Below are 15,114 nucleotides of genomic sequence, written 5' to 3'. Positions count from 1 at the left end.
TATCTTTAATGTGTCTGTACACATAAAGATAGATATTTGATTTCCAAATTAAGATTATCAGGAGAATAACTACAAAATATTACTAACCCACTTGTTTCATTTAGCACAGTGGGTTTCAATTTCTTTCCTGCTTCTGCAAAGTCATACTTATGACATATTCTCATCAGTTTTATTATCTGTACTGTTCTCAATCCAGGGTCATGCTCCTATCCCCCAACTTCACTTTACCTCTACCATTGGAATTATCTGCTTTGACAATCTATCAGGACATCTTTTGATGCTAATGAGAAAATATTATCTTTTACGTGACTGCATGATATTCTATTTAAAAATAACAGTTAACTTTTATCACATTCAGTAGTAAATATAATAGGCACCATTACAGACACTATGCTCACCAATTTTCTTAACTTAAATTCAATTAGCCAACTTGTAGTACATCTTTAGTTTCAGATGTAGTGTTCAGTAATTTATAAGTTGCAAATAACACTCAGGGCTCATCACATCACATGCCCTTCTTAGGGCCCATCTCCCAAGTATCCCATTCCCCCACCTACCTCCCCTCCAGCAACCCTCAGTTTGTTTCTTAGAGTTTCCTCGTGGTTTTTCTCCCTCTCTGATGAGCTCCCATTCTGTTTTCCCTCACTTCCCCTATGGTCCTCTGCCCTGTTTCTTATATTCCACATATGAGTGAAACCATGTGATAACTGTCTTTCTGTGATTGACTTATTTAGCTCAGCATAATACCCTCCAGTTCCATCCACATCGATGTAAATGGTAAGTATTCACCCTTTCTGATGGCTGAGTAATATTCCATTGTGTGTATGTATGTATATATATACCACATCTTCTTTAACCATTCGTCTGTCAGTGGACATCTCAGCTCTTTCCACAGTTTGGCCATTGTGGACATTGCTGCTATGAATATTGGGGTGCAGGTGGGGTAGCTCTATTTTTAACATCTTGAGGAACCTCCATACTGTTTTCCAGAGTGGCTGTACAGCTTGCACACCCACCAGCAGTGTAAGAGGGTTCCCTTTTCTCCTCATCCTTGCCATTTGTTGTTTCCTGACTTAATTTTAGCCATTCTGACTGGTATGTGGTATCTTATTGTGGTTCTGTATTTCCCTGATGCCAAGTGATGTGGAGCATTTTTTTCATGTGTCTGTTGGCCATTTGTAATGTCTTCTTTGGAGAAATGCCTGTTTGTGTCTTCTGCCCATTTTTTGACTGGATTATTTGTTTTTTGGGTGCTGAGTTTGATAAGTTCTTAATAGATCTTGGATATTAACCCTTTACCTAATATGTCATTTGCAAATATCTTCTCCCATTCTGTTGGTTGGGAGTATTAGTTTTGTTGGCTGGTTCCTTTGCTGTGCAAGAGCTTTTTATCTTGATGAAGTCCTAGTAGTTCATTTTTGCTTTTGTTTCCCTTGCTTTGGAAACATGTCTAGCAAGAAGTTGCGGTGGCCAAGGTCACAGAGGTTGCTGCCTGTGTTCTCCTCTAGGATTTTGATGGATTCCTGTCTCACGTTCAGGTCTTTCATCCATTTTGAGCTTATCATTGTGTATGGTGTAAGAAAATGGTCCAGTTTCATTCTTCTTCATGTGGCTGTCCATTTTCCCAGTGCCATTTATATGCTTACCAATTGATATGCATTGCTTCAGTGAATCCTCATCCAAATCCTACATGGGAGGGTTGTTAGGATTCCTGTTTGAAAGATGGGGCAGCCAAAGCCCAGAAAGATTATGTAATTTGCTCAGTTGACAAAGCCAGCAACTGGTAGAGTTGGGACTTGAACTCTGGGCCGTCTGATACTATAGTCTACTCTTCATAGTAGCTGTGTAGCATTCATTAGTAGCAACCAAGTTGTTGTGGGTTTTTTTAAACCTTATTTACTCTAACATCTAGGTATTTTTCTTTTTTATGTTGGAATGACATGCTTTTGTAAAGCAGGAAAGGATCAGAGAGTGGGAGCTGGGCCAACTTTATCCCATTGCCTGTACAGTCATTAAGTACTGATGTGCGTGTGTGTTCCTAAAACAACCTTGAGGTTGCTTGGCTCTGGCGATGGAGGAAAGAACTGATGGATGAGGTCAAGTCACTGAATTGACTGCCCTTCACCATTCTGTATTTATTTGTTTATCTTCCATCTCCCATTATGATCTGTCTGGGAAGTTGGCAGAGGAGCAGGAAGGATTTATGGATGTGCCTCACAGAACTGTGTCTGGGGTTGAAGTCTCTTGCAAGAGCCACCAAAAAACAAAACAGGAAACAGAAACACCAGCTACAGCTCCCACTACAGATGGATTTCCAGGATGGTTTTAGAGATACCCAAGCACATTGGTATTCAGGGTCTGTATTCACTACAGGGTGAGGCTGGCCCAGACCCTTCTGACACTTCCCTTCTGACAGACTGAAAAGCCAAGACAAATGATTTGCCTGGAAAATTAGTTTTCTGCTGCCACTTTCTCTCCCTATGGCTGCCTCGTCTTCTGTTTGGCACTTCATCTTTGTTGTCTCCTCAGTCTCCGGCCTCCTTCCTCACGCTCTTGACATTCTACTCATCTCCCCTCATGCTGGGTCTGGCAGTCATATCTTATCTCTGGACAAATGAAGCCCTCTGTTTCTCAAAGTCCTTTCAGTTTGATCCTTGTCAAAGAAGGCTGGCTGAATTAATCCCATGTGACAGCAAAGGAGAGTGAGGGTTCTAGAAGTTAAGTGACTGTCATCTACTAGTAGTTGAATAAATATTTATTGAGTGACTACTTTATACAAAGAAGAGTCTATGTGAAGCAGATGATGTGTGCAGTATCCAGGGGTCACCCAGTCAGTTATGGATGCCACCTAGGAGCAGTGGGCCAGCATCCTCATTTCTTACCCCTGTTGTGATGGCCCTTGGGAAATCTAGCCTCAGTCCATTGTTTTAAGAGACCCATATATGGTGCTTGTTTATTTTCCCTTCACCTTCTTGCTCCCATCCGATATAATCCCAATAGAATCTCTGCTTTGAGACATCTACTTTGTGTTGTCAATTCACTCATTCTTCTTTTTAAAGATTTTATTCATTTGAGTGAGAGACAGAGAGAGAGAGAGAGAGAGAGGAAGAGAGCACATAAGCAGGGGGAGAGGCAGAGGGAGAGGGAGAAGCAGACTCCCTGCTGAGTTGGGAACCCAACGTGGGGCTCAATCCCAGGACCTGGAGATCATGACCTGAGCCGAAAGCAGATGCTTTACCATCTGAGCCACCCAGGTGTCCCTCATTCATTCATTCTTAACACAGCACCAACTATGTTCCAGGCAGTGTCTTAGGCACTCAGAAAAACGAATGGGAGAAAAAAAAAAAAAAAAAAAAACTCCTGCATTCTTGGAACTTACAGTCTAGCTGGAGCTCAGATATTAACCAGAAAGTCAGAGAGACAAATGGCAGCTATGGAAGGGCTTTGGAGGAAAGGAATATGGTGCTAAGAGCTTATAACGGGGGCCTGCTCCAGGTTTGTGGGACACTGGTATGGACAGATGGGAGGAGAGTATGGCTGCTTTGTTGATGAGATGTTTTAAGTCATTGATGGTCATTAGAGCTGACTACAAAGAATTAACCCCTTTGCATCCCCACCACCATCATCACTCATCAGTGCTCCTGCAAGTGCTCCCCCACCTGGCCTCCTACCTATTCTCTTAGCCCCCTTCAGGTTGGTTTTCCACATTAAAGCCAGAGAATCTGAACTTGATTATGCCATGTCCCACTTAAAACCTTCAGTGGCTTCCCAGTGCCCTTCAAATGAAGACCAATATCCTTAATGTGGCCTGCCATACCTTCCACCATCTGGCTCCTTCCTGCCATTGGTCACACCCCACCACTCACTGCCACAGCCACAGCCACAGCCACAGCCACAATGGCTCTCCCTATTTCCTCAGCCACTCGGGGTCTTTACACATATTGTTCCTTCTCTCTAAAATACTCTTTTTTTTTTTAAAAAAGATTTTATTTATTTATCCGACAGAGACAGAGACAGCCAGCGAGAGAGGGAACACAAGCAAGGGGAGTGGGAGAGGAAGAAGCAAGCTCATAGCAGAAGAGCCTGATGTGGGGCTCGATCCCACAACGCCGGGATCACGCCCTGAGCCGAAGGCAGACGCTTAACCGCTGTGCCACCCAGGCGCCCCTCTAAAATACTCTTTTACTCTCTTTTTACCTACCCATTGTTTACATATCATCCCAAAGGAGTTTTCCTCCAGGAAGGCTTTCCTTGCTCCATACTGGAATAGATTCCTAGCTATAGACACCCATGGTCCTTTGTACTTCCCATTGAAAGCTCATGTCCCAGATTGTAATATTTCTATGGGATTATTATTATGTTGTGGAGGCATGAAGGCTGGATCTGCATCTGTTTTGCTCACCACTGTATTGCTGGCACCTGGCACAGTGCCTTCCACCTAGCGAGTGCCCAAAGAAAGGATGAATGTGATCATGAAGAATACAAACATTACAACTAAAAGGCAACCTCAAATTTTTTTTTTGCTCAATTCTCTTCGTGTACAAATAAGAAACTGGAGAACCAGAGAGGGGAGGTAACCTACCCAAGGTCACACAACAGATTAGTAGTAGAGTTGGCCTAGGACCATGGTGTATAGCTCCTGCCTCAATACTACACTCCAGAAGCTTCCTCTCTTTGCCTCGAAACTTTGATGTTCTTTGAGACCCAAACCATAACTGAGATAAGATGTATTAGGTAGATGGAGAAACTATCTGCATTAAACATAGCAGATTTTCAGGAAAATTCTTTATTTCATTAAAGCTCCTAAGGCCTGAGGATTTAGTTGAAGCTCTTTTTCTACAATTGACTTTTAAATGAACTCTAAGGTCTCAACTGAGTACTGGTTAGTTCCCAGGCACAGAGAAGCAGGCCATGGCCCTTGCCTGTGAAGCAAATCCTCAGCCCTCCTTCTTTTTAAATTAGTTCATTAATTTGGCAGTAGATGGAGCCCACCTTTCTAACATCTCTCCTCCCCAAGGAAGTCTTTGCGATGAAGCAGGAGGCAATGAAATGTCCCCAAGCAGTGCTGTCTCCTGGCTAACAAGGGCATTTCTTGAAATCTGACAGGGGAGTGAACATTTGTTCTGCCTCTGGAAGGATATTTATGCACCTTCTGAAGTGTGACCAGGACACAGCTCAAAAATGTCAGATGTTTCCTCTTCATGAATATGAAGCAGCAGTTTCACCGCCTTGTATTACACCTCAGAACCATGTAGCTTGTGTACACTTCCAAATGGTGGGCACTGGAGCAAAAGTAAGCTGTTCTTAATGGACGGCTTGGTCCCAGGACCTAGGAAGCACCTGCAAAACAACCAGGGGTTCTTCACCAGACAGAAGAGGTTCTCCACCAGACAGGCAAGACCCTTAGGGAAGGAAGGAACCAGGCTGAGATTTAAAAAACAAACCAAAACAAAACATACCCATGTAATCAGCCAGTTTGAGTTACCAAGAACAAGTCCCTACCCCTCTCTGGAGTCTTGGTGTTCAGCCTATAAGATGGACTGAATAGAATGCCTACCATAATCTTTATTCATTTGCTTCTAAAGTGCCAGGCTAGGGGCGCCTGGGTGGCACAGCAGTTAAGCATCTGCCTTTGGCTCAGGGCGTGATCCCGGCGTTATGGGATCGAGCCCCACGTCAGGCTCCTCCACTATGAGCCTGCTTCTTCCTCTCCCACTCCCCCTGCTTGTGTTCCCTCTCTCACTGGCTGTCTCTATCTCTGTCTAATAAATAAATAAAATCTTTAAAAATAAATAAAGTGCCAGGCTCTGTAGGAGAGGTGGATGACATTGTGGGGAAACAAGAAGGGCGCAGCCCTAATGGAGTTCACATTTCAGGAAGGGCGACATTAAATACATATTTACCGAATACTTGTTCAATTTCAAGTGTGGTGAGTATCACTGAGAGGATAAAATGAAATATAAATGGTGGTTAACATGTGTCAGACCTCATGCCAGGTACTTTGCACATAATGACAGTAACAGCCACGGTGGGGTCCAAGATGGCGACGTGGAAAGACCCTGAGCTCCCCTCCTCCACAGGGACAAACCAAATCTACACCTATTTATGGAGCACTTCCTCCTGAAGGAGAACTGAGGGCTGACAGGATAGCTTCTGTATGACAAAAGCTGAAGAGACCACACAGAGAACAGTAAGAGACAGGGACAGGGTAATGAAAGGGACTCGTACCCCCAAAGCTGCCAACTGCAGAAGGGAGGGACCGTGTGGAGGGACCCGAGGGCACAGACAAAAGCCGCAGTTTACAGGAGCAACGAGACTATAGCGGGACTAGTCCTAGAGCGCCGCGGGCTGGCCAGAGAGCCGAGGGAACTCTGGGTCAGAGAGGCTGGTGAGCCGCTGGGTTTACGCCCCCTCCACGCGACGGGAGCTGCGGTCTGGACGCCATAGCCCGCCGCCGCCTCAGCCGGCCTGGGTGTCGTAGCCCGCGTCAGCACCACCGGTCCTCCCCAAGGCGGCCGCGGCCCTCTGCACACCCGGGCGCCTCTGGTTGGCCCTCACTGCAGCTCTAGCTGCGGCGACGCAGGTACAGAGCACCCCCAGAACATTCGACGCCCACACGACTTGGGCTTCGGGCAGCTTGCTAGGGTATCCCAGCATACAGTGCTCCGGGACCTCGTGGCCCATGCCCCGCTTCGGCCCCAGCACCCCCCGCAACCCCCACGAAGGCACCCCCTGTGCAGAATGCCGCAGAATGCCCCGGGAGCCCCAGTCCATGCCCGCCTTGGTTCCAGCCACCCAAGGACCTGGGTTTCAGGTCATGCATGCCCTACATGGAGTGCCTCAGCCAGGACCTTACCTCAGCTCTAGTCACCCTGCTCGGGCACGCCCCGCAGTGAGCACTGGGGACACCCTGGCTTGTAAGGGTTGGCGAGGTCTTGGAGAAAAAGGAACGTGGATGCGCTGTTGGTGAGAATGTAAATTGATGCAGCCACTTTGGAAAACAGTGTGGAGGTTCCTCAGAAAATTAAAAATAGAAATACAGTATAATCCCCTAATTCCACTACTGGGTATTTACCCAAAGAAAACAAAAACACTGATTTGAAAAGATATGTGCACCCCAGTACTCAGTGCAGCATTATTTACAGTAGCCAAGGTATACAAGCAACCAAAGTGTCCATCAGTAGATGAATGGTTAATGAAGATGTGGTGTGTGTGTACATGTACACACGTGAGAATATTACTTAGACGTAAAAAAGAATGAGATCCTGCCCTTTGCTACAACATGGATGGACCTAGAGGATATTATTCTAAGTGAAATAAGTCTGATAGAAAAAGACAAATGCTCTATGATTTCACTTATATGTGGAGTCTAAAAAACAAAACAAGTGAATAAAAAAAAGCAGAAATGGACCCATAAAGATAGAGAACAAATTAATGGTTGCCAGAGGAGAGGGGGTGGGAGATGGGCAAAATGGGTGAAGGGGAATGGGAGATACCAGCTTCCAGTTATGTTATGAGGAAGTCCTGGGGTAAAAGGCAGAACATAAGGAATATAGTCAGTGGTATTATAATAGCATTGTACGCTGACAGATGGTAGCTACACTGTGGGGAGTGTGACATAACATATAAACTTGTTGAATCATTATGTTATATGCCTGAAACTAACACAACATTGTACGTTGACTACACTTCAATGTAAAAAGTCAAAAAAATAATAACTATAATACAACCCATATGGCATTACTGTGGTCCACTTTTTAAAGGGGTTCTCATATATGAACCCATTTAATCCTCCTTTAAAAATATGTATGATTTAGAGACCACGATTATCCTATTTTATGGATGAAAAAACTGAGGTATAAAGAGGTTAACTTGATGAAAGAAACAACGGCCAATAAGTGGCAAAGAAAGAACCCAGCTGTTTGAGCACAGAATCTAGATAGTATATGCTGCCTTTCATGATATTACTGTACCAATGTAATCCTTTTAACAACCTGGTAAGTACTATTATTATTTTTATTTTCCAGATGTGGACACAAAAGCAAAACATGTAAGTGACTTCTCTGAGTTCACACAATAGGAGGTAGTGGGGCAGGATGCTGGTCCCTCCCATTATGCCGGTCAGCCCAGCCCTCAGCCCTAGGAAACTGGTATTTCCAGGGCTGAGTCCTTAACGTCTTTCCTGTCCCTATTCTTGCTCAGGTGTTCCTGAAGAGCGACCGTGTGGCCCGTATGGTGCAGAGTGGAGGCTGCTCTGCCAATGACTCCAGGGAGGTCTTCAAGAAGCACATTGAGAAGAGGGTGCGCAGCCTGCCTGAGATCGATGGCCTCAGCAAGGAGACTGTGCTGAGCTCCTGGATGGCCAAGTTTGATGCTATCTACCGTGGGGAAGAAGACCCCAGGAAGCAGCAGGCCCGGATGACAGCCAGTGCAGCCTCCGAGCTGATTCTGAGCAAGGAGCAGCTCTATGAGATGTTCCAGAACATTCTTGGGATCAAGAAATTCGAACATCAGCTCCTATACAATGCATGCCAGGTAAGGTGTCTCTCACCTGGGCCCTGAGCTGTGACTAGGGTCGCATTATGACTAGGCACTGTTATCTTTATGGGCCACTTCTTGATTGAAAAAAAATAATTAAAATTATATTTTACAACTGCATTGGTGAAAATTTAATATAATCCAGGCCAGAATATGTTCATGTTTATCTTCTGGTTTTAAAAGAAATGAAAACATTTTTGTATACCCCTAAAAGTCTTGTGGGCCTTAGGCACTGTATATATCCTGTCTAATAGGTAAGTTCATTTCATGAGTATAGCCTGACTCCTGTATGTTGAAAAAGCTAAAAGATCAAAACAATTTTTTAAAAAGATGGTTTTGCCTTTAAAATATATGATGTATACCAGTTGAGTGGCTTGTACTTCCTCATCTGGGGCGACAAATGGACTTAGTTCCTCATCATCGAGAGTAATTACTTAAAATAGAAAGCTTTCAGAAGGTCTGAGTATATCATACCAGTATATTAGTCACATCATGAATTTCCAAGTGGATTTGAGGGGGCTAGCCGAGACTCTGCTTGGGCCCACTCAAAATGGGCCTATATTTTCTCTGGATCAGGGGTTGTGGGAGTGAGGTGTTCTAGATCTTCATTTCCTACCTAACCTTTCCATTAGTCATTCAACAAATACTTGTTGAATGAGTGCCTACTTTGCAGTCTTTGCAAATTTTAGTGAGTGTCACTTAGGAGCATTTTTAAAATTCACATTCCCAGGTCCCAAACCTAGAGATTCTGTTTCTGCATTTTCAGGGCAGTGCTCAGGAATCTGCATTTTAGGCAAGGGCTTCCCTTTACTGCCTTTCTCCTTTTAAGAGCCATTAACGAAACTCAGCTTTGCCCTGATTTCCCTGGGCTAACTCTGCCCCTAAGGTAGGTTAAATTAAGACACTATAGTACATTGGCCGAATTGTGCCTTGCTCAGAATCAGACAGACCGAGATAAACCTTAATATGACCTTCACTAGTTTTGTGGCCTTGGGGAGTTAGTTAACCTCCTCACACATGAGCTCGGAATGAAATTGTTATAAGGATTCAATGTGTATAAAGCCCAGAGCAACATGGGGCACTTTATAAATGGTAGCAGTTAAAATATAGTCTACCAGAAGAGGCAAAAAGTCCACAGACAGTATCAGAACAGTGCCATAAATGCTTAACATAAGAACTACAAGATTTTGGGGCGCCTGGGTGGCACAGCGGTTAAGCGTCTGCCTTCGGCTCAGGGCGTGATCCCGGCGTTATGGGATCGAGTCCCACATCAGGCTCCTCCGCTGTGAGCCTGCTTCTTCCTCTCCCACTCCCCCTGCTTGTGTTCCCTCTCTCGCTGGCTGTCTCTATCTCTGTTGAATAAATAAATAAAATCTTTAAAAAAAAAAAAAAAAGAACTACAAGATTTTGAGGCTTACTTCTTTCTACCTTCATGGCTACCCTCTAGGTCAAGGCAGCAGCACCTCTTACCTGAACGACCACAGTGTCTACCCAACTGGTGACCCTGCCTCCTCTCTTGCCCCACAGTAACATGCCCACCACGCACCAACTAGTGCAAGCTTTTTAAAATATGAATTGAATCAGGTCACTCTTCTGTTTAAGACACTCCAGTAGCACCCCAACATCTTTAGAGTGACATCCTCACTCTTCTCTAAGGCTTGAGGCAGCACATGAACCACTCTTGCTCATACTGTTTTCCCTACATGCTCACTCACTGGACTTCTTTCTGTTTCCCTGACACACCAAATTCTGTGCCTTTTCATTTGCTCTTCCCTCAGCTTAGAACGCTCTTTGCATGAATGCCACAGCTTAAATGTCGACTTCTCTAAGAGGTCTTCCAAGACCACCCCATCGAAAGTTCTTTCTTGCCTTCTCTATCCCATCCTTTGTTCTATTTTTATCATAGTTTTTAACCGCTCTTTTCCATTCCTTGTTTATCTGTTTTTACCTGTTTATTACCTGTCTCATGCTCCACTCCCATCCTTCACCAGAATGAAGCCTTGGTGACCCATCTTTTGCCTCATTTGCTAATATTTCCATAAAACAATGGCATGAAACAATTCTTGGCACATACTGTGTGCTCAGGAATTGCATATTGAGTTAATAAATGGATGATGGCAGTTTATTTTAATTGGTAGATAGGGTCTTGGTATCAACCATGATAGCTCACCCAGAACTTTCTGAATGTTTTAGTAAGTAGAAATCTGTTTATCATTCCATAATACAATATAGACATTGCATTCAAAGATATTTCTCACATCCTATTTTCTTCTCAGCCAGTTTCAATTCAGAACACTGATTGCCAACCCAAAGGTAGATGTTTTCTTTGTGGGTCAAGAAATATCTTGAAATGACCAGATAAATCTCAATATGAAATTAAATTAAATCTTTCTTTTTATTTAAAATACTACTGTACCACACTTGGCGCTTTTAGAGTGGGGTGAGCAGATGGTATTCCCACCTATCACCAGCACCATCTTCTCTACCACAAGAATATGGGTTGTCAAATCACCTGCCTGGGTTATAAGTAACATTCAAAATCACAGAGCTAGTTAAGTGTTCCTAAACCTGCCAATCACAAAATGATTCCAGAGATTAATTTTTCTTCTTCTTAGAAACAGCAGCATTATTGGAATGAATACATGACTATGCCATTTCTCATCTCAGTGTTTTGTGAACTTGTTGAATAAAGTGGCAGGATTATGTTTGCCCCCTAAAAATGAATTATTTAGATTCATAATCTCAACATGTTTTCCATGAGTTAGAAAAAACATACAGTACTCTTGTTGGCCTAAATAAAGAGGTAAACTGAGGTAATCTCAAACTTGTCAAAAAGATAAGTTTATTCGGGAATAGCAGAGGAATTGCAATTCCAGACATGCAAACTATAGCAAGCTACAGGTGAGTCTGTTGAAGGTTTGGAGTAGGCTCTATTTAAGTCAGTCTCTCAGTCCTTAAGTTTTGTTTTCCTAAGGACACATGCATGAGATTTTCCATTTTATGTGCCCTGGTTCCGTTTTAGATTGAAATTCGTTCACATTTCCACCTTTTGATCAAGATCTTTTTCAGAAAACAGCTGTGATCAATTATATCATTCAGATGTTGTTTGCTAATTTTCTTAGAAGTGTAATTGGATTGCAGGTGGATTGTATTCTATGTCCCATGGAGCTTAGGAGGGTAATCCGCAGGTGTCTTTTCCCATTAAGGTGAGGAGGACCATCCTCAGGTGTCTTGTCCCGTGGGGGAGGGAAATGTAGAGTTTCACTTGCCTCATTTGAACAAGAGTATTGAAAAATGAGGGATCTCAGCTATGTGCCTCTGAAGTAGACAGTTTAGTTTCCACTGTCAGTTGAATTGCAAGAAAAGCCTTTGAAAGGAAAAGAATTTTATTTTGTACATACATTTGGGAATGAGGCATTTGTTTACTAATACCAAACAGTAGGAATTTAATTAAAAAGATTAAACTGAGGCTCAAAAGCCCAATGATACCTATTGATTGAAATGCACTTCTCAACCAGCTTCCCCACTTGCCTGTATTTAGTAGTTCAAAAATGCCCCAAGTTCCAGGAGCTTGGCCAATTTCTGCTAGCAAATTGATACTGTCCTTCATTGTTTTTAGTTCTTGTGTTATTTTCCCTGACTTACTGACATAAAAACTAAATTCTTCTCCAAGTAGGGCACAGGTTCCCCTCTGCTGAGCAGCGAGGAGGTTAAGGGCTCTGTAGTTTTTGTAGGACTATTTCAGCAAGGCTGTCTATTTGAGTTTGTTGATATGCAAAAGCTCAGATAGAAGCATTGAAACGGGTAGACATAACTACAGAAAGATTGTGAATTGCTTTTTCAAGGTCTGCTACTCCAACCCAAGCTAAAAAGGCTCTGGCAAAAGCCTGCCCCAAACCCTCTCTATCTACTGTAGGGTTATATGTAGGCATCCATCCAAAATCATAACCTTCCCAGTTCTGACATGCCCTTTTAAGTTGATAGAGGACCCCAGATTAGGTATATAATCAGTGAAGGGAAGAGTTTTTCTAATTTCAGCATCAGAGGTGAGGCCAGTGATCCCAAAACATCCCTTCCAGTTAAGGGGAAATGTATAGTTCATGTTTCATAGTTCATAAAAAGAAATACCCAATGTCTTCTAAGGCACAGTTGGGTCTCTTTGCCCAGATATTTTTCCTTGGAATAAAAGAGGGGATCTTATGATCAGAAATATAATCATTGTAATCATAATCTGATTTACTAGCATTGTGGGAATGATTATGTGAGTACCTTAAATTTCGGTAGATCTGAAGTAACAAGGGAGCTGACCTAGTATAAGTAAGATTTTGGAACGGTTTGTTATTTGGTCTGAATCGGAGTTTCTTTTCTTCATGATACCAACAGCCTTTTAGATCTCCATTTTTGTTTTTCCTATTCAGGGGCCAGTTGTAGTGTTTTCCTGTTTAATTCTCTCTTTTTTTTTTTTTTAATAATGATTTTTTATTATATTATGTTAGTCACCATACAGTACATCCCCGGTTTTCGATGTAAGGCTTGATGATTCATTAGTTGTGTATAACACCCAGTGCACCATGCAATATGTGCCCTCCTTACTACCCATCACCGGTCTATCCCATTCCCCCACCCCCCTCCCCTCTGTAGCCCTCAGTTTGTTTCTCATAGTCCATAGTCTCTCATGTTTCATTCCTGTTTAATTCTCTTAAGTCATCACCAGGGGAAGTAGTTTTCTGGACCATGACTGGTTTAGTTTGTGAATCCCAAAAGCAGCATTTTTTTGTGGAGACATCAGTGAGGTGGTTTCCTTTGGCTTCCTGGGAGTCAGGCTTAGAATGCCTAGAGACTTTAATAATAGCTAGAGCTGCTGGCAAGAGCATAACATATAATAAATTTTGGATATAAGGGCCATTTTAAGGAAACCTGGAAGTAAGGAAACCTCATTTCGATACCATTCCAAAATCATGGGCTACTCCAAAGGTGTAGTGACTATCGGTATAGATGTTTGTGGTTTTACCTTTAGCAAGAATATATGCTCGAATAAGAGCTTATAATTTGGCTTATTGGGCTAAAGTGGCCAAAAGAAAGGGTGCAGTATCGATGACTTCAAAAGGAATTGATATCACATATCCAGCACAATATTTACGATTTTCATTTTTCAAGTAAGAACCATCAGTGAATCATGAGAAATCAACATTTGTCAAGGGGGTTTCTCATAAGTCATCAGTAGAGGTTAATAGATGATCCGTCAAAGTCAAACAGTCATGGGGGGTTTCTTTCGTGGAAGAAGGAGTGATATGAGGGGTAGTTAGCAAGAGAATTTCCTAAGAAGCAAGATGGCTTGTTGGAGGGTGTTGGATGCATTTAAGAGAGCTTAGACAGCATTAGGTACAAAGATGGTAAGAGAGGATCCCATGACTATTTCTTCAGTGACCTTTACTAGAAAGGCAGTGGCAGGGACAGCCCCAGGGTATTGGGGGTAAGGAACCGTAGGCCATGGGATCTAATTGTTGGCTCTAGTAACCCAAAGGTTGGTAGTAGCCCCCATATTTTGGGCTAAGTATTATGAGGGCATTTCCTTCTTTTTTTACATACAAAAAGGAAAAAGTAGCTGATAGTTTGGATTTCCCAGGATAAGTAGATTTATTAAGTTTTCCTTCAACTTGGTTTTTCCAGATAATGGGGTCATGGTTTTTAATAAGACATAGGGGCTAGGCCATTATGGACAAGTTTATTCCAACAATAACCAGCTGTCCCAAGAAAACCTGTAATTGACATTTGGTTTTAGGTTTTGGGAAGCTCAAGATGCCACGAAAGCTATCAGGATCTAGGTATAACCATTGTTCTGAGATTAAATGTCCTAAATACTGGATTGAATTTAAACAAATCACAACTTTGAGACTGTGTCCCTTAATTGCTAAGAGTTTTAACAGGTGAATACTATCTTCTTGTGAGGATGTTTAGGAGAATGAGCAGAGAAGTAAGTCATCTACATACTGTAGTAAGGTGAAACATCTAGAAATTTTCATATCCACTAGGCCAGCTTTTTTTTTTTTTTTTTTTAATGATTTTTTTATTATATTATGTTAGTCACCATACAGTACATCCCCGGTTTCCGATGTAAGGCTTGATGATTCATTAGTTGTGTATAACACCCAGTGCACACTAGGTCAGCTTTTAAAATATTTGAGAAGTAAAGACTTTCAGTAAAATCTTAAGGTGTTACTATCCAGGTATATTGTTGTCCTTTCCAAGTAAAGGCAAAAGATACTGGTTAGCCTTATCAACTGGAATACTAAAGAATGCACTGCATAATTGATTTTGGTGAAAAATTTGCTTTCGGTAGGGATAGATGCCAGTAACTCTGGGGATTAGAAACAACAGGATGGTGAAGAATAATAATGTTATTTATTGCTCAGAGATCTTGGACAAATTTTCATCCTTAACCATGAGGTTTTCCTACAGGTAAAATAGGGATATTAGGATTGGTGCAAGGGGACAGTAAGTCCCTGTGCTTCATAGTCTTATGACCAATTTAGCTTCTTTGTTCATGGGGGTATTGATTGATTCTGGGGAGAGGTT

General features: G+C 42.5%; 1 protein-coding gene across 1 annotated transcript in view; it reads left to right on the top strand.

The window, feature by feature from the left end:
• CADPS (calcium dependent secretion activator) overlaps window positions 1-15,114 on the top strand; it is a 793,408-nt gene that overhangs the window by 443,395 nt on the left and 334,899 nt on the right. Inside the window, exon 12 of the mRNA XM_057311862.1 lies at window positions 8,203-8,535. Within this exon, the coding sequence (XP_057167845.1) occupies window positions 8,203-8,535 (333 nt within the window). The remainder of the gene's footprint in view (window positions 1-8,202; window positions 8,536-15,114) is intronic.

This window comes from Ursus arctos, unplaced genomic scaffold (genome assembly GCF_023065955.2).
Source record: "Ursus arctos isolate Adak ecotype North America unplaced genomic scaffold, UrsArc2.0 scaffold_14, whole genome shotgun sequence".
NCBI classification, from domain to species: domain Eukaryota; kingdom Metazoa; phylum Chordata; class Mammalia; order Carnivora; family Ursidae; genus Ursus; species Ursus arctos.
The sequence above is the reverse complement of the archived record's forward strand: the minus strand, read 5'-3'. Positions and strand labels throughout refer to the sequence as shown.